General features: G+C 46.7%; 1 protein-coding gene across 16 annotated transcripts in view; it reads right to left on the minus strand.

Annotated features, from left to right (window-relative positions):
- Positions 1-18,534, minus strand: part of TPM3 (tropomyosin 3) — a 36,608-nt gene that overhangs the window by 15,481 nt on the left and 2,593 nt on the right. For 3 of the 16 annotated variants that reach the window (XM_063626561.1, XM_063626554.1, XM_063626558.1), the window contains exons 1-5: positions 11,712-11,947; positions 4,881-5,014; positions 1,867-1,984; positions 1,691-1,761; positions 810-885 (exon numbers count right to left, since the gene is read on the minus strand). In XM_063626561.1, coding sequence (XP_063482631.1) covers positions 810-885; positions 1,691-1,761; positions 1,867-1,984; positions 4,881-5,014; positions 11,712-11,843 — 531 coding nt within the window. In that variant the 5' untranslated portion in view covers positions 11,844-11,947. Of the gene's footprint in view, positions 1-194; positions 271-809; positions 886-1,690; positions 1,762-1,866; positions 1,985-4,880; positions 5,015-11,711; positions 12,070-18,534 lie in introns of those variants that run through there. The other 13 variants (XM_063626552.1, XM_063626553.1, XM_063626550.1 and 10 more) reach the window with 9 other exon arrangements.

An 18,534-nucleotide genomic window follows, 5' to 3' on the forward strand; every position in this document is an offset into this window, starting at 1 on the left:
GAAGTTATCTTAATCAAAGCAATCAAAGTGCACAGCAAGTAGCATTAAACCCAGAACCTGAATACATGGTAAGGAGGTAGGAAGAGGACACGCCTCACTGGATTATATATGGAATGCATGTCTCCAGACTTTCAACAAGGGCAGGGCTGGGCCCAGGCCCCAAAGCCTGTCACTTTCACAAACCAGCCCCCTACCTTCTCCGCCTGAGCCTCAAGAGACTTGAGGTTGTTGGTGACATTCTTCAGCTCCTCCTCCAGCTCAGAACACTTACTGTGAATATTTTAAATACCACAGGAGAGGAAAAGGGAAAAGGAAGAGAATAAAAAAAGGGAGAGAGACACACAGACGTGAATTGAACCTATATGTAGAGAGAGTTGGAAGGCATACTGGGGAAGAGATGTTCCCAAGTAACCTGAGCAAGCATCAACCCTCCTCCCTCTACCATAGAACGTATCAGGAGCTAGACCTTCCTGGGCTCAAAATGTTTGAATACTAATAAAGCACTTGAGAGAAATCCACTACCAGGAACAAGTCATAACTGCTACCTGGGGTGGAGGTGGGAACAAATGCCCAACCCAAACAGTCCCCCAAATCACCCAAAGGAAGGAGACCCTGTGGAGAGGCAGTGAAGCAACTAGGAAAGAAGAGATGAAAGATGCCAAGTAAGTGGAAAAGAATGGAGCATTCCATGAAGAGATGAGACAGCACTCAACAAAATCAAGTGGAGGGGAGGCAGCTGCAAAACAAAAACAAAACAAAACAAAACCACACCATATATATAACCTTGCTGTGGGCTTAACGGTTAGTACCTTTTCTTCAGCAGCACTCAGACACTTCAGGTTCTGGTCCATCAGTCTAATCTGCTCATCCATCTCTCGGCAACGGCTGTTAGTGATAGTCATGGGGATGGCACAAGCCAGGTTGTGGGGAGGGAGTAAGGTCAAAAAGGAACACAGCAAGAAAACAAGCAGCAAAACAAACAAACAAAATTCAAAAAATGGGAAGAGACCACCACCATGGTCATGATATGTTATGTCTGGCAGACGGGAATGTAAGAGGGAAGCACAAATACATATACATTCAGCACTGACTTTGTTAATCAAGGCCCAGAAGGTACACCGATGGGAGAGCAGTTACTATCTACCGTTGCCCTAAGGTTCTCCAGCAGATTGGCGAAGTAGCAAAAACAGACACCAGATTTATTTTTTTAAATGTATTTGTTTTAGGGACAGGGTCCCTATGACGCCCAGGCTGGCCTCCAACTCCTGGGTTCAAGCAACCCTCCTGCCTTGGCATACTAAGTAGCTAGGAATACAGGTGTGAGCCACCACACCCAGCCAGACACTAGATCTTAAATCAGGATAGCCACTTTGATGTCTTCCACCCCAGGTGGAAGGACCCAGTAGGATCTTCCAGTTAACTGCTCACCATGTATTAGTCCTTATTTGCTCTCAATTTGTAAACCCTACCAACAAAAAGTAAAGAAAGCCTCTTTTGTCACTTGTCACTAGTCAGGAGAATAAGGAAGCCTAAAACCATTCTTGGGCCTAAAAAAGCACCATAGATGACTCCCATTCCCTAGGCCCTGTTTAACAAGGTTGAAGGAATGCTAATTTATTCATATTAGTGCCCAAGCCAAAGGGGAAGGGACAAATTGGTAATGATAAGATTTGAGGAGCTAGATACTCACGACTCTGCCAGCTCAGCTCGTTCCTCTGTGCGTTCCAGGTCTCCTTCAATAATCACCAACTTACGAGCCACCTACAGGAAAAGATCCCAGTATAGCTTAGTGAAGCAAAGGAGCCATTTACCTCATTATTCTTTGTAAAAGGCTGATATGAGAGGGACGAACAGAAGGCCATTTACCTCTTCATACTTCCTATCTGCCTCTTCTGCAATGTGCTTAGCTTCTTTGAGTTGGATTTCTTGGAGTTCCATCTTTTCTTCATCTTTTAAGGCCCGGTTTTCAATAACCTTCATACCTCTGCCAGAAATAGGACAAAAACAATACTGACACCCTGAGGAGTGTGTCGTCAGCTCCACTCCAAGGGTCTCAGAAATGTACTTTTAAAAGCCCATTCCTCTCTGTCTGCCCCTCAAATGGAAATTCCATGTTACTACTCCCACACCTTAGTTTAATTATTTCATTTAAAATTTTTTGTTATGGCTGGGCGCAGTGGCTCACGCCTATAATCCCAGCACTTTGGGAGGCTGAGGTGGGCAGATCACCTGAGGTCGGGAGTTCAAGACCAGCCTGACCAACATGGAGAAACCCCGTCTCTACTAAAAATACAAAATTAGCTGGGCGTGGTGACACATGCCTGTAATCCCAGCTACTTAGGACGCTCAGGCAGGAGAATCACTTGAACTCAGGAGGTAGAGGTTACGGTGAGCCGAGATCGAGCCATTGCACTCCAGCCTGCGCAGTAAGAGCGAAACTCCGTCTCAAAAAAAAAAAAAAAACAAAAAACTTTTTGTTATAAAGATAATACATCCTGGCCAAGCGCAGTGGCTCACGCCTGTAATCCCAGTACTTTGAGAGGTCAAGGCAGGTGGATCACTTGAGGTCAGGAGTTCGAGACCAGCCTGGCCAACGTGGTGAAACCCTGTCCCTACCAAAAATACAAAAATTAGCCCGGTGTGCTGGCAAGCACCTGTAATCCCATCTACTGAGGCAAGATAATCACTTGAACCTGGGAGGCAGAGGTTGCAGTGAGCCAAGATCACACTGCTGCATTCCAGCCTGGGCGACAGAGTGAGACACCGTCTCCCCCACTGCCCCCAAAAAAACTTATTAAGAAATTAAATATTAAAATATTAAATAAAAATATGGATATATGCGGCTGGGCACGGTGGCTCACACCTGTAATCCCAGCACTTTGGGAGGCCAAAACCGGCAGATCACCTGAGGTCAGGAGTTTGAGACCAGTCTGGTCAACATGGCAAAACCCTGTCTCTACTAGAAATACAAAAATTAGTCAGGCGTGGTGGCAGGCGCCTGTAATCCCAGCTACTTGGAGGAAGCTGAAGCATGAGAATCGCTTGAACCCGGGAGGTGAAGGTTGCAGTGAGCTGAGATTGCGCCACTGCACTCCAGCCTGGGGGATACAGTGAGACTCTGTCTCAAAAAAAATATACATATTATTTAAATATATACATATACACAAAAAAATCCCATCCCAACTTCTCCAAAGTAATAATATACTAGACGGTTCTGCAACTTGTTTTCCACACTCTTTTTTCCCCCCCGGTATTTAGCATGCAGCTATCCTCACTTACTTTCTTTTTTTTTTTTTTTTTTTTTTTTTTGAAACAAAACAAAAAAAAAGGGAGGCTCACTGCAACCTCCACCTCTTGGGTTCCAGTGATTCTCGTGCCTTAGCCTCCTGAGTAGCTGGGATTACAGGCGCACTCCACCATGCCCGGCTAATTTTTGTACTTTTAGCAGAGACTGGATTTTGCTGTGTTGGCTGGGGTGGTCTTAAACTCCTGGCCTCAAGTGATCGTCCACCTCAGGCTCCCAAAGTGTTGGGATTACAAGTGTGAGCCACTGCACCCGGCCCTCACTTTCTATAATTTGCATGCTACTCTAATAGTATACACATAGCTGCCTCTTTCATTTTCACAGCTGCACAGTAGTAACGTACCCTTAGCAGGGCACTATTTATTCTGAAAACCCTTAGTTGTCAAGCACCTCTGTTCTAGTTTAACTCACATGTGGCAAGGAGACAACTGGCTATTTTCAAAAAGATGAGTTATGATTTGGTTCAAGGGCCATGGTTCTCAACCCTAGGAACACATTAAAATTAGCTGGGGAAGGCCGGGCGCAGTGGCTCACACCTGTAATCCCAGCACGTTGGGAGGCCGAGGCGGGAGGATCACAAAGGCAGGAGGTCAAGACCATCCTGGCTAACACGGTGAAACGGTCTCTACTAAAAATACAAAAAAATTAGCCGGGCGTGGTGGCGGGCACCTGTAGTCCCAGCTACTTGGGACACTGAGGCAGGAGAATGTCGTGAACCCGGGAGGCAGAGCTTGCAGTGAGCCCAGATTGCACCACTGCACTCCAGCCTGGGCTACAGAGAGAGACTCTGTCTCAAAAAAAAAAAAAATTTAGCTGGAGAACTTTAAAAACATCAATGCCCAGACCCCTCTTGCAACTGATTCTAATGGAACTGGGATGAGATCTAAGCATCCACAGTTTTAAATTCCCCAGTGATTTCCCCCCTCACCCCTACCTATGATTCTAATAATGCAACCAGCGTTGAGAAGGCTTACTAAAAACAGATTGCCAGGCCCCACATCCAAAGTTTCTGATTCAGCAGATCAGCATAGGAGCTGAGAATGTGAATTTTTACCAAGTTCCCAAGTATTGCTGATGCTGCTGGTCTGAGACCTTACTTAGAGAACCTCTGTTTTAGAGAAATTAATCTCACAAATAGAAGCTTATGATCCAGAAAGTAGAAGTCATACTGGTGATCCCATTTTAAGGATCATTAGGCCAATTTGTAAGGAAATATCAATTACAAAAGGGTCACAACATCTAAGTTACCCTTACTGTCTTCAAGGAGACAGAATATGCAGAATAGAAAGGAGAGCCTGTGTGATGGAGTTAGTATTTTATTTTTATTGATTGATTGACACAGGGTCTTGCTTTGTCACCCTGGAGTGCAGTGGCGCAATCACAGCTCACTGTAGCCCCAACTTCCTGGGCTTGAGCCACCCTCCTGCCTCAGCGTCCCAAAGTGCTGGGATTACAGGCATGAGCGATCACACGCAGCCAGAATTGCTATTTAGAAAACAGGTCTATAAGGAAATCTTGATCAGAACTATTATGAACTTCTTTTAAAATCCACACTCCATCAGGCTTCCCTACACACCTCTCACTCTCATCAGCAGCTTTTTCCGCTTCTTCCAGCTTTTGCAGGGCAGTGGCCAGGCGCTCCTGAGCACGGTCCAGCTCTTCTTCAACCAGCTGGATCCTACGGTTCAAGGAGGCCACCTCAGCCTCAGCCTGCATTTGAAGGAAAGAATGGACAAGGGAAGCAGAGGCATGGTGAAAAGAAGAAATAACTATGACATTAAGATCAGGGTTGACTACCATGAAAAAGCCAGAGTCTCACAGGGTAGAACTTGTCTTAGCTCAGCTGTTAAAAGATCTAGCAGACATAACTTTATATATATATATATATATTTCCTCCCTTTCCCATCAACGAACTCCCATATGTTCCACAGGAAGAGTGTTTTAAAACTCAGTTCCTTGCCCAGCCCAGTGAGTTAGTACCACCCACTTCCTGGACTCAGTTCAAATTCCTCAACACACTGGAGTCAGAAAAGAAAGTCAATGAAGGGTTCCTTCTGCCTGAGCTCTGGCTTGGAGGCATGTCTCATCCTCAGTAACCTTTTAAGTGTCTCATAAAGCAGAAAAAAAAAAAATAAATAAGAAAGGTTTCTTAAAGAGGGTATCCTGACTGGGTGTGATGGCTCACGCCTGTAATCCCAGCACTCTGGGAGGCTGGGGCAGGCAGATCATGAGGTCAGGAATTCGAGACCAGCCTGGCCAATACGGAGAAACCCTGTCTCTAATAAAAAACACAAAAATTAGCCAGGCGTGGTGACGCGTGCCTCTAGTCCCAGCTACTCCGGGAGGCTGAGGCAGAAGAATCCCTTGAACCCAGGAGGCGGAGGTTGTAGTGAGCTGAGATCACGCCACTACACTCCAGCCTGGGCAACACGGTGAAACTCCATTTCAAAAAAAAAAAAAAAAAAAAAGGCAATCCTGGATTACCTATTAATTGCTGCTTAACTCAACTGTCATTCCTATGATCACTTTACCCTAATACATCAGAAGAATAACTAGCCAAGGGAATGTCTTCCAGAATAGCCTTCCAGACTGGAAAGCAAAAGAATGGAACATTGTTGGGATGCCTACTCACCAGCCCTTCAACTTGTGCCCCCGTACTCCTTTTTTAAGTTAGCTACAAGGAGCTGCTTCTGGCTAAAATTATCTGCTTTGATAGCTTTACAAAAAAGAAAGAACATTTCCACCACACCCACTACCATTCCTCCAAATTTGTGAATTATCTCCTTTCTATTCCTCCAGCCATCCCCTTAGCTTCACCTTCTAATATAGCTTATGACAATCGACCCCCTGGCCTCCATCTCACAATGAAGTATAGGCTAGAGTCCAAGTAAACCCATCCTGGATGGGTTTTCCCTAAGAAACAAGGAAAGAAGGAGGCAGCCTGCAGGTGAATGGAGAAATTCTAATGGTAGGAAAACCTCTTTCCATGACTGCCTCCCCACTACCTTTACTGGTGGGAGGTACCCTGACTGCAACAATATACAAGAATTTAATATGCCCTGCACACCACCCAGTTCAGATGCTTATCCAAGTGCCTGGTAAACACGATCTCTCTTCTATAGCCCAGATTGTGCCTGAATTCTATTACCCTGATTTCTTCCTGGCAGGCAGGAGTTGGGGCAGCTATAGAAACAGCCTGGGCCACTAGCTCCGATGAGGAAGAATATAGACCCAAAGACTCCTTTTTAACCATCAGGACTGGCACAAAAACTTCCACATACAAACATGAGAGGTTGAAGAGACTAGGAAGGGAAGCAGAGGGCTGGGGCTACAATCTAGCCACCAGGCAAAGAAAATCGAGAAGTCAACATAAGGTGAAATTATTAAGAAACCATTTGTGCCTCTAACTACACTATTCAAAACACCACAAAGACAAGTGTTCTCTGCTTCTGCCTCTTCCAGAAAAATAGATGTCCTCTGTAACAACACACATTTCTCCTCACAAACCCAACAAGGCCACGAGTCAAGAGCAAGTCAGGCTATCAGGCAAGACCTAGGAGACACTGCTAGTAAAATGACTTACCCCCCTTAGACGAAAAATACAACTAGATTTAGAGGAAGCTCATGAAATGTAAGACATCATCCAGCTCACCAGTAGTTACCCAAACTGGAGTAGAAGATAACAGGCTATGGGGTGGGGGTGTACAGTTGCCATGACAGCAAGCTGGCTCAGGCAGTTTCTCCCACAAATCAGCATTTACAATAGAATTCTTAGCAAGGCTGAAAAGGGAGAGGGGGGAAACACATCTTGGTGCCCTCCTAAGAGCATGCACACATGAACAAGCCTGTATCAAAAGCAGAACCCGAGATGGGAGTCCTAGAAAAAGCTTCAGAGACCCCCTCGAGGGTGGAGTGGTAGGGAATGGGACCTTGCCTTTCTCTTTTCTCCTAGCACAGAGGATCAGTTCTCTTTACAATGAAACAAAAGCCTGCAGAATCAAGATCTCATACTTTGTTTAAAGGAACAAGGAAGACAAGCTGACTTTTCCCTCATAAGTCTATGCATAGTGCCTGTCCCTTTCAGGTCAAATAATACCAAGGGGTACCTAGAGATTGAACAGGCCTACTTTTTGCAGACCAGGCTACCTGTGGCCCTGGGAGACGTTAAGCTCTGCACTTTCCTAATCATCTTAGGTTTTAGCATGCCCATCCAGATGTGGTTTTGGTGTTTCAGCTGACCTATCTCTGCCCAGTGAGGAGGATATACAGTACTCTGTCGTCCTTCCCTTCAAATAATAATAGGATTCTCCACTGCCCAGGAAGCAAAGATCCTGGGTGAGGGATTGGGGAAAGAGTAGAATGCAGCAGCAACTCAGTCACATTACAAGATGGCTGACAACAGCTTCGGCTATCCTCCACTCCAAAGAGATTTCCCAAATATGTCAACCCCTCCAGGCAAGAAACTGACACTGTGATGGTACTCTCAGGCAGAACAGGGCCAAGGACAGAAGGGGATTAGCCTAAATCTGGCTTTCTGCCACACTGGGGTTTCTCTTATTAGATAAAAGCCACAGATGAAATTCAAATGAAAGAGTATTAGAAAGTTAGGCTTGAGCCCTGTAAGTAAAGGACTATTTGAGTTCACTGTGCTCACAAATGCATTACCCAGGGAGACACCGTGTCCTTGGGGAATTTAAACTTCACCAAAGGGGAGGCAAGTTGGAAGCTAGCTGCCCCACAGTAAACAAAGGTGGAGCCTAAGCAGGGGTAAAGGGCTATCTGCCTCTCCCCTGTGTGTGTGTGTTCTACTACTGGGGAAAGAGAAAGGAAAGCAAAGCAACCAAAGAAAGGTGGTAAAGCCTGTTGCTCAGTCCACCAGGCCCATGAATAGAAGAGAACCACACAACAGTCAAGCATTCTAACCTCTCTAGAGACTAGGAATTTAGGATTAAGGCCAGAATCAAAGCCCACTCCCTCGGTAGTACTCTTAAGGTTTTTATCATTAATTTTTTTTCTTTTTGAGGCAGAGGTAGTGTGCTGACCTTACAATCCTGCAGTTGACCCCTCACTCCCCCAGTGCCAATACTCGCCCAGGCTGGAGTACGGTGGCATGATCCAATCCCGGTTCACTGCCACCTCCGCCTCCAGGGTTGTGCCTCAGCCTCCCAAGTAGCTGGGATTACAGGCATGCGCCACCATGCCCAGCTAATTTTTTGTATTTTTAGTAGAAATGGGGTTTCATCAGATCCACAGGTGGACCTCAGATCCACCCGCCTTGGCCTCCCAAAGGGCTGGGATTACAGGTGTGAGCCACCGCACCCAGCCTCTTAAAAATTAAAAAGAGAAAAATATCAGGGACAATTAGGAGAGAGGTATTAAAAACAGATAAGGTGAACTGTACATTTATAAATGGTTACAATGGTAAATTTTATATGTATTTTTACCATCACTACCACAAAAAAAAAGAGATAAGGAAAAAGACTGCATTTAAACATTATGTTGCCATCTGTTTCCATTTAGACAGAAGTACAAAGGAAATGCAGAACTGAAAGTAAATTTGACAAGGTGCTACATTATAAAAGACCAATTTCCAGGCCAAGAGCAGAAAAGAAAGATGGATCCTAGAACACCAGTGTCTCAGTTTTAGACTCATCTAGCTTCCCAACAAGGGTGCTTGGATGTTCACACAAAGTAACCAGGAAAATAATTAAGTGACAATCCTACTAACAGCATGAGATACCATCAGAGGGTGCAGAGTTTCCAGCTCCAGAGGAGGGAGGAGTCTGCAAAACCCACATTCCAGAATGCCTTAAGAGGATAACAGGTAGCCCGAGCAACCCCCCTCCCTTCCCACAGGTGTCTCCTCCTCAGTAGGGGTTCAAAGTTCAGCAGAGCAGAAAGTCAAAAGACTAAGCTTCTTCAGGCTGGGGAGTAGAAGAAATTATTTCATCAATATTTAACTATTACCCTACTTCCCCATTCTGAGGACTTCCTCACTAGACCTCAGCTCAATAAGCAAATTTGGCAGGCTCTGAGTGAAGAGTAGCTTAAGAAACATCACCCCAGGACGGGCGCAGTGGCTCATGTCTGTAATCTCAGCACTTTGGGAGGCTGAGACAGGCAGATAACTTGAGGTCAGGAGTTTGAAACCAGCCTGGCCAACATGGTGAAACCCCATCTCTACTAAAAAAAAAAAAAAATTAGCTGGGTGTGGTGGTGGATGCCTGTAATCCCAGCTACTAGGGAGGCTAAGGCAGGAGAATTACTGGAGCCTGGGAGGTGGAGGTTGCAGTGAGCAGAGATCATGCAACTACATTCCAGGCTGGACTACAGAGCAAGTCTCCATCTTAAAAAAAAAAAAAAAAAAAAGAAGGGGATGGGGGGCAGGAATCACCCACCTTAGAACTACTCCTAGAATGTCCATATTTAAATACTGAGCCTAAGATTCTGCAGCTCAACATATGGCCAGTTCCTCTCTGTCTTCCCCTTTAAAGCTATCTGGTCTCCAGAACAAAGAAGAGAAAGTGCCACTGGCCATAAAAAGTCACCCAGTCAGTCCATCTCACTTGCACAGATAATGAGAAGTTGTTGGCAAACTGAACAGAGGAAAAAAATCTACCTAGAAAAAGGTGACTGAGGAAGACAACAAGCTCCCATCCCAGCATCTCCATGCCCACTTATAAAAATAAATCAGTATTCCAACAATCTTTAAGTATTTAACCTGGAGGGCAGCTGTCCCCCAATTACCATCCTTTTCTGAAATCCACCCCTCTCCCTCCCAAAAACATTCTCAGTTATTTCCCAGAGGAGCAGCCAAAAACAGAAACAAAAACAAAAACTTACCAAGGGAAAGAACAAAGAACAAACCACGAGCACTTTCACTGGATCTTAAATTTTAACAAGTTACTTTACTCTCTCAAGATCCTCCAAAACAAAGCCTCAACTCGTATCAGCTCCATCTATTAGACTGCACCCTAGACCTTGGAAAATCTTATGGCTTACACTAAAACTAATCAGCCACTTTTAAACAGAAAGACGTTTAAAGAAATCACTAGAATAGGCTGGGCACGGTGGATCACACCTATAATCCCAGCACTTTGGGAGGCAGAGGTGGGTGGATCACTTGAGGTCAGGAGTTCGAGACCAGCCTGGCCAACACGGCAAAACCCCGTCTCTACTAAAAACACAAAAAATTAGCCGGACGTGGTGGCGGGCACCTGTAATCCCAGCTACTCAGGAGGCTGAGGCAGGAGAATCACTTGAACCCGGGAGACGGAGGTTGCAATGAGCCGAGATCATGCCATTGCACTCCAGCCTGAGTGACAGAGTGAGACTCTGTCTCAAAAAAAAAAGAAAGAAAGAAATCACTAGAATCACCGTTCATTCCACCAACATTTTATGTTCCCACTTTCAGTTGAACAAATATTCCACTAGAGTCACCTAGAATTCATTATTATCTCCACCAAATTGCCCAAGTCAATCAGAAACCTTGAGACTGGCACGCCATCTGATTCTCTGCCACACACTCGCTTATCAGCTCTGCTCGGAAGAAATGTTCTTAACCAGTTCAGCTTGCACTGATCACACTTCAGCAATAAAGGCCTGAATCTGGCACAAGTTCCTGCCTTCCAGGTCACTGTGGGTAGGGCCAGGCAAATTTGGTTGGCTCCTACACTTGCACTAACGTTGAGAGAAGTACTATCCCCTCCCCTGCCGTTTCACGTAGATTCAGAGAGTGGGTGTAGCAGCTTCAAGAGCACCCGGTAAGAGGAAAGGGCCCCTGGCCAGAGGATGAGAGGCGGTCCTGTGGCCTCGAGCTCCTCCAGGGAGGGAGGGCACCGCGCTTCCTCTCAGCCAACTGCTGCCTCATTTCCTGAGCAGGAGGAGGGAGCGGAAAAGCTGCCAGCAGGCAGGCCGGGGTCTTTCCGGCGGTTCCCACCCCACAACCCTCACCATTTCACAGAAGGTTCAGTACTGCCCCTCCCCGAACAGAGAAGCACCCACCCACTCTTACCCCTTGGGCAGGAAACCTCAAGCCAGAGCAAAGTTCTCCCACCCTCAATGGAGAAGTGGGGGAGGGAGAAGCCGCTGAGCCCCTCCCCCGGCCGCGCCCGGATCGGAGGCACTGAATGAATGAGGTGGAGAAAAAAAGAGGAGGAAAGCCACACCCCAAACCCCGTAAGGCTCAATTTCTTCAAAGGTCAAGTCTTCTCGCCCGAGCACTGTTTCCCCCTCGTCCGCTTGCTGTCCTACTGGAGCTGAGCCCCACCCATCCTCCGCGATCCCAACTTCATCTCCGAGCCCGCCGGCCTTCAGAGGACCGTGCTCCAAGGCAAAAGGGACCTTATTCCGCTTGCCGGATACTCCAGCGCCTGCCCCTCCCTCATGAGCCTCACCATCTCCGTACCTGTTCCCGGGCCCGCCTTTCTCCCTCAACTTCTCGCTGGAGGCGCTCAGCTCGCTCCTCTGCATCATCTGCCTGCTGCTGCAGAACCTGGATCTTCCGCTTCACCGCCTCGATGGTGGTGATCCCAGCCATGGTGCCCACCCAGCTACTGCTCGCGCTCCGGTTCCTGCCTCCTCCGCTCGGCGTTGCAGCCTCCTCTTACCCTTACTTCCGCCTGCTACGCCCTGAAATACCGGAACTCACCAACCCGCCCGGATGTGACGTCCCTCTGCTGCGCCCTCCCACCGCCAGGCAGGCGGGAAGGCAGTCCACTGGAGGGAGAGCCGCGGCAGGGAGTGGATCCTCTCAGTTGCCCTGAGCTACGGCTCACGGCCTTACCTTGGGCCAGTAAACTGGGACGGGGTTGGGACGAGGGAGTGTTACCATGGTAACTGGGCGGCGCTTCGTGCCCTAGCCTCTCCCGCCAGGCTGGCTGCCCACAATGGTTGGCCCCTTTGCAGGTAGTCGGCTGACCTTACACTCCCGCAATTGACCCCTCACTTCCCCAATGCCGATACCCGTCACCGCTCAATGTATTTGCTCCGCAATATAAACATCCTACAAGTCTCTGCTTCCACTCACCCCACGACAAACTCCAAAACCAAGTTCTAAGAAAAGTCTAAAAGACCTTCTGGGCCTCAGGTTCAAAAGAGCCCCACTCAGTCTCCTTTCAAAGTCGGCTCAGGTAGGTAGGTTCTCTCTCCCGTCTCCTGGAAGTCAATGAATGGAACTGTCGGAGTGGAAGGGATGGGCAAGTTGGCACAAAATCTCATTCTATTTGGCATGGTATGAACTTAAGCGTTCTATTTAGAACAACAGACTTTTCCCCTCTTTTTTTTTTTTTTTTTAAGAGACGAGATCTCGCTCTGTTGCTGGAGTGCAGGCAGTGGCGAGTTCGAGCCCAGCTTCGAACTCCTGGGCTCAAGCGAGCCTCCTACCTCAGCCTCCGGTGTAGCTGGGACTACAGGTGCACGCCACCCCGTCGGGCTCCGTGTTATTTTATTTATTTTTGTTTTGTTTTTTATTTTTTGGGACAGAGTCTCCTCTGTCGCCCAGGTTGGAGTGCAGTGGCGCGAACTCGGCTCACTGTAAGCTCCGCCTCCCGGGTTCAAGCGATTCTCCTGCCTCAGCCTCCCAAGTAGCGCCCTCCACCATGCCCAGCTAATTTTTTTGTAGTTTTAGTAGAGACGGGGTTTCACCATGTTAGCCAGAATGGTCTCGATCTGCTGACCTCGTGATCCGCCGGCCTAGGCCTCCCAAAGTGCTGGGATTACAGGTCCCTGTTACTTTTGAGAGTCATTATGCACCAAATTAACCAACCTTCCAGCCCCTCCAAACCTTGGAATGATTCAGGACTTGGCAATTTAATCATCAGCTGGGGGTGGTACCTCATGTCTGTAAGTCTAGGATTTTGGGAGGCCAAGGTGGGAGGATGGCTTGAGCCCAGGAGTTCAAAACCAGCCTGGGCAATATAGCAAGACCTCATCTCTAAAAATAAATAAATAATAATCACTTAGAATTCCTTTTGTAGATAAGAAAGATATGCCCCCATTTTATCAGGAAGAAGTCCTCTATTACAGACCACTGTCAGCCGGGCGGGGTGACTCAAACCTGTAATCCCAATATTTTGGGAGGCCAAGGTGAGAAGATCACTTCAGCCCGGAGTTTGAGACCAGCCTGGGCAGTATAGTGAGACCTTATCTCTACAAACAATTAAAAAATTAGCCAGGCCTGGTGGCAGCACGTCTGTAGTCCCAGCTACTTGGGAGGCTGAGGTGGGAAGATTTCTCGAGCTGGGAAGGCAGAGGTTGCAGTGAGCTGAGATTGTACCACTGCCTCCAGTCTGGGTGACACATTGAGAGCCTGTCTCAAAAAAATAAAAAACAGACGAGTGTTACTAGATCCTTCATGCAACAGCTAGACATGAGTGCCTGTAAACTGTACTATAGAATTGAGCCTCCATTCTGTTACAACTTTCACCAATTTGGTAACTGCCACTGTACTTCCAAGTACCCCCAAGGAACTGTTTATGAGTTAGAAACTTCCCCTTGGCCAGATGTGGTGGCTCATGCCTATAATCCCAGCACTTTGGGAGGCCACGGCGGGGAGATCACCTAAGGTCAGGAGTTTGAGACCAGCCTGGCCAACATGGCAAAACCCCATCTCTACTAAAAGTGCAAACATTAGCCGGGCGTGGTGGTGCACACCTGTAGTTCCAGCTACTCAAGGAGGCTGAGGCAAGAGAATTGCTTAAACCCGGGAGGCAGAGGTTGCAGTGAGCTGAGGTGGCGCCGCTGTACTCCAGCCTGGGTGACAGAGTGAGACTCTGTATAAAAAAAAAAAAAAAAAAAAAAGCAAAACAGACCAGGCGCAGTGGCTCATGCCTGTAATCCCAGCACTTTGGGAGGCCGAGGCAGGTGGATCACGAGGTCAGGAGTTCAAGACCAGCCTGGCCAAGATGGTGAAACCCTGTCTCTACTAAAAACCACAAAAACAAACAAACAAACAAAAAACTAGCCAGGTGCAGTGGCAGGCGCCTGTAGTCTCAGCCACTCAGGAGGCTGAGGCAGGAGAATTGCTTGAACCCAGGTGGCAGAGGTTGCAGTGAGCCAAGATCGCGCCACTGCACTCCAGCCTGGGTGACAGAGTGAGACACAGTCTCAAAAAAAAAGAAAAAAGAAAAACAACAAAAAGAGAAACTTTCCCTACAGGCACTGTGATGCCGGATTTCTGGAAGCACAATAGTAAAGAGACTTGAGAATGTTATCTTCACTCTTATTTCTTTGTATTCCTCCCACCTTCCCAGTAGGTAATCATGATAAATTTTTCCTCTGGGGCAGCTCTCTTTTCTCCTAGAAAATTAGGACATGGAACAGAACTTACAATGAAGAGTCCTAATCCCTGAAAGGAATAGTAAGCAAGACAGTTGCTGCCCTCAGTGTCTAGTTCTGAGAATGCTCCCTGCAGAGCCTCTGTCTTCCTATCACCTTTTGGAAATACCGAGCAATGAGACTATTCAGAAGAAACAACTTGGATAGATAATAATTTTCTCAATAGAGTAACCTGTACACTGATTTTTTCCCCCAGAAATTAGGAAGGAAGATCAGGGTTCTGACTCTTAATAGACTCTACCCTGATGGCCTAAGAATTTTTCTAACTTGCTTTGTAGAAGTCTGATCAAGATGTGGCAGAAGTGACACTTTGTCATCTGGGTGCTGCTCAGCAGGGGGCACTATTGTACCTCCCTGTGCCCTGGTAAAGCAGCAGAAGACCTCATCCTAGCCAAATCAAAAGGGTGTTGAGAGCACCACTGCATTCCTGAGACTGGTAGATTTGAGTAGATAATCTCCTCTTGATCCAGGGAAACAGATGGACTGACTCATGATAGCCTTTGGAAGCACAATGGATAGCCAGCAAGGGGCCCAGTGCTATTGTGTTCCTAGTAACCAGCAATACAATATATCAACAGGTGTATATATCCATCGTTGTCCCTTCTCTCCCCATCCTTCCTGCCACCTGTCCCTGAAAAACGGTGTTATGACTCTATGTCCTAACAATGCACTCCTCTTTCCCTTTGTTTCTCCCTAAACAGCATCTGATTTCATCTTGGATTAAAATGATCTTAGATGTGGTTGCACAACAATGTGAATATGCTACTACTGAATTAGACATTTAAAAATGGTTAAGGGCCGGGCGTGGTGGCTCACGCTTGTAATCCCAGCACTTTGGGAGGCCGAGGCGGGCGGATCACGAGGTCAGGAGATCGAGACCATGGTGAAACCCCGTCTCTACTAAAAATACAAAAAATTAGCCGGGCGTGGTGGCGGGTGCCTGTAGTCCCAGCTACTCGGAGAGGCTGAGGCAGGAGGATGGCGTGAACCCGGGAGACGGAGCTTGCAGTGAGCCGAGATCACACCACTGCACTCCAGCCTGGGCGACAGCGAGACTCCGTCTCAAAAAAAAAATAAATAAAAATAAAAATAAAATAAAAATGGTTAAAATGGTAAGTTTTATGTATGTGTATTTTACTACAACTTAGAAAACCAAGTTAGACAAACTTAGGGAGGAGAAAAAACAAAAGTTTGGACTCGCCTTGCCATACCCTTGCCCTTTCTTTATTCAAGCAGTCCTAGTAAATCCTGCACTTTTCAGAAAGGCTTCGTAGATAACCAGAACTACTTGTGTAAACACGTAGTTATTGACTCCCTCCTCCTTCTCTACCCCTTGTATCTACTTCAAGATAATATGCTCTGTTTACTTATTTATTAACCTTAAGGACAGAAGCTGAGCTGTTAACTTCCTTTGCATTGGACAGAGTATACTCCCTCCAAAGATGCATATATTATGCTTCTGATGACTCTTCCCTTTGCTTTCTGCTTTTAACCTTGTTGCTCCGTATTCAGCACCTCTCCCAATTCCTATAAACACTGTCCTTCTTTGACCCTTTGAGGCAGGAATCATCGAACTTTTAGGGTCTTGTGACCAGAGAGAAAAGAAAGCCAGTAGACAGTATGTACATGAATGAGCATGACTGTGTTCCGATAAAACTTTATTTACAAAACCAGGCTATTGCAAGATTTAACCCACAGGTGGTAGTTTGCTGACTCTAGCTTTGAGGAAAGAAACCTTTCTTCTTGCTTGCTCCTGGCCACAAACTTCCTCTCCTGTTTCTTGTTCTTATGCATAACTCTGAGGGTACTTTCTGACTTGGGAAAGCTAACAAAGGGGAGAGGGGTTGAATGAGTATTTTTAACCCTCACTTTACATATTTAAATGGGTTTTGGTGGATTCCTATGTAAATATGAATAAACTTCTTTCAAATGAATATACTGAGTAGACCATATCTAGGTGAGGGATGCTATGTGTGTGTATGTGTATGTCTGTACATGTGTAAAACAGATTAAGATAGACAGAATTCATCGGCAGGAAATCTTTTTATATTCCTAATGATTTTGATGTATTGCATAGAGCCTGTATATTATTCTCCTTCTCATGGTCTCAGGTTAGACTTGTTCTTTTTCTTGCTCCTGGAAACACCTCCTCAAGCCCACATACTAGCTGTTTCAGCCTAAGAACAGACCCAGATTGATGTTACCCAATTTCTCACAAAACTGTTATTAACCTGACATTGTGCTAGTTTGTGAAAACTTCTATCTTCATGCCCATATATTAGAAACAGAGAGATCCATCCAAATATACCAGGAACCTAGGCTATACAACTCCAGCCAGCCATCCACTTGCCCAAAGCCCAGGGGTAACCTGTAGATTTGGTAGGGTTGGTTTTTTTGTTTGTTTTGTTTTGTTTTTTTGAGTTTTCTGAGAAGGGAGAATTTTTATTATTTTAAATAGAGACAGGGTCTTGCTCTGTCACCTAGGCCGGAGTGCAGTAGCATTATCATACCTCACTGCAAGCTTGAACTCCTGGCTTAAAGCGATCCACTCATCTCAGCCTCCTGAGTACCCGGGACTACAGGCACGTGCCACCACACCTGGCTAATTTTTAAATTTTTTGTAAAGATAGGGCCTCACTATGTTCCCTAAGCTGGTCTTGAACTCCTGGCCTCAGGCGATTCTCCCGCCCTGGCCTCTCAAAGCAAAGTGCTGGAATTACAAGTCTGAGCCACCACACTGGGCACAAGAAGGGAATTAATAGTTTGTGGTGGCCTGGCCAGGCACGGTGGCTCACACCTGTAATCCCAGCACTTTGGGAGGCCGAGGCGGGCGGATCACAAGGTCAGGAGATCGAGACCATCCTGGCTAACACGGTGAAACCCCATCTCTACTAAAAATACAAAAAATTAGCCGGGCGCAGTGGCGGGCACCTGTAGTGCCAGCTACTCGGGAGGCTGAGGCAGGAGAATGGCGTGAACCTGGGAGGCGGAGCTTGTGGTGAGCCAAGATTGTACCACTGCACTCCAGCCTAGGTGACAGAGCAAGACTCCGTCTCAAAAATAAAAAAATAAAAAAATAAAAAAAAATAGCTTGTGCTGACCTTAACTTTTGGAAAAATGAGTTTAAATGACGTATATTATCCAGTTTGTGTTTCTAACCTCTGGCATAATATATTCAATTCTCATCACTTTCCTTGGCCACTGAAAGTGGTGGAAAACAAAACAGATCAGAAACCTAATGGCAGAGGCCAGGCATGGTGGCTCACACCTGTAATCCCAGCATTTTGAGAGGCCAAGGTGGGTGGATCACTTGAGGTCAGGAGTTGGAGACCAGCCTGGCCAACGTGGTGAAACACTGCCTCTACTAAAAATACAAAAATTACCTGGGAGTGGTGGCGGGTGCCTGTAATCCCAGCTACTCAGGAGACTGAGGCAGGAGAATCACTTGAACCCAGGAGGTGGAGGTTGCAGTGAGTTGAGATCTTGCCACTGCACTCCAGCCTTGGTGATAGAGCAAGACTCTGTCTCAAAAAAAAAAAAAAAAAAAAAAAAAAGCCCAGGCGCAGTGGCTTAGGCTGGATGCAGTGGCTCACGCCTGTAATCCCAGCACTTTGGGACACCGAGGCAGATGGATCACTTGAAGTTAGGAGTTCGAGACCAGCATGGCCAACATGGTGAAACCCCATCTTTACTAAAAAAAAAATACAAAAATTAGTTGGCTATGGTGGCACGCACCTGCAATCCCAGCTACTCGGAAGGCTGAGGCAGGAGAATGGCTTGAATCCAGGAGGCGGAGCTTGCAGTGAGCCTAGATTGTGCCACTGCACTCTAGCCTGGGCAACAAAGCGAGACTCCATCTCAACAACAACAATAAAAAGAAACCTGGCTGGACG

Source organism: Symphalangus syndactylus, chromosome 12, assembly GCF_028878055.3.
Source record: "Symphalangus syndactylus isolate Jambi chromosome 12, NHGRI_mSymSyn1-v2.1_pri, whole genome shotgun sequence".
Classification (NCBI taxonomy): Eukaryota; Metazoa; Chordata; class Mammalia; order Primates; family Hylobatidae; genus Symphalangus; species Symphalangus syndactylus.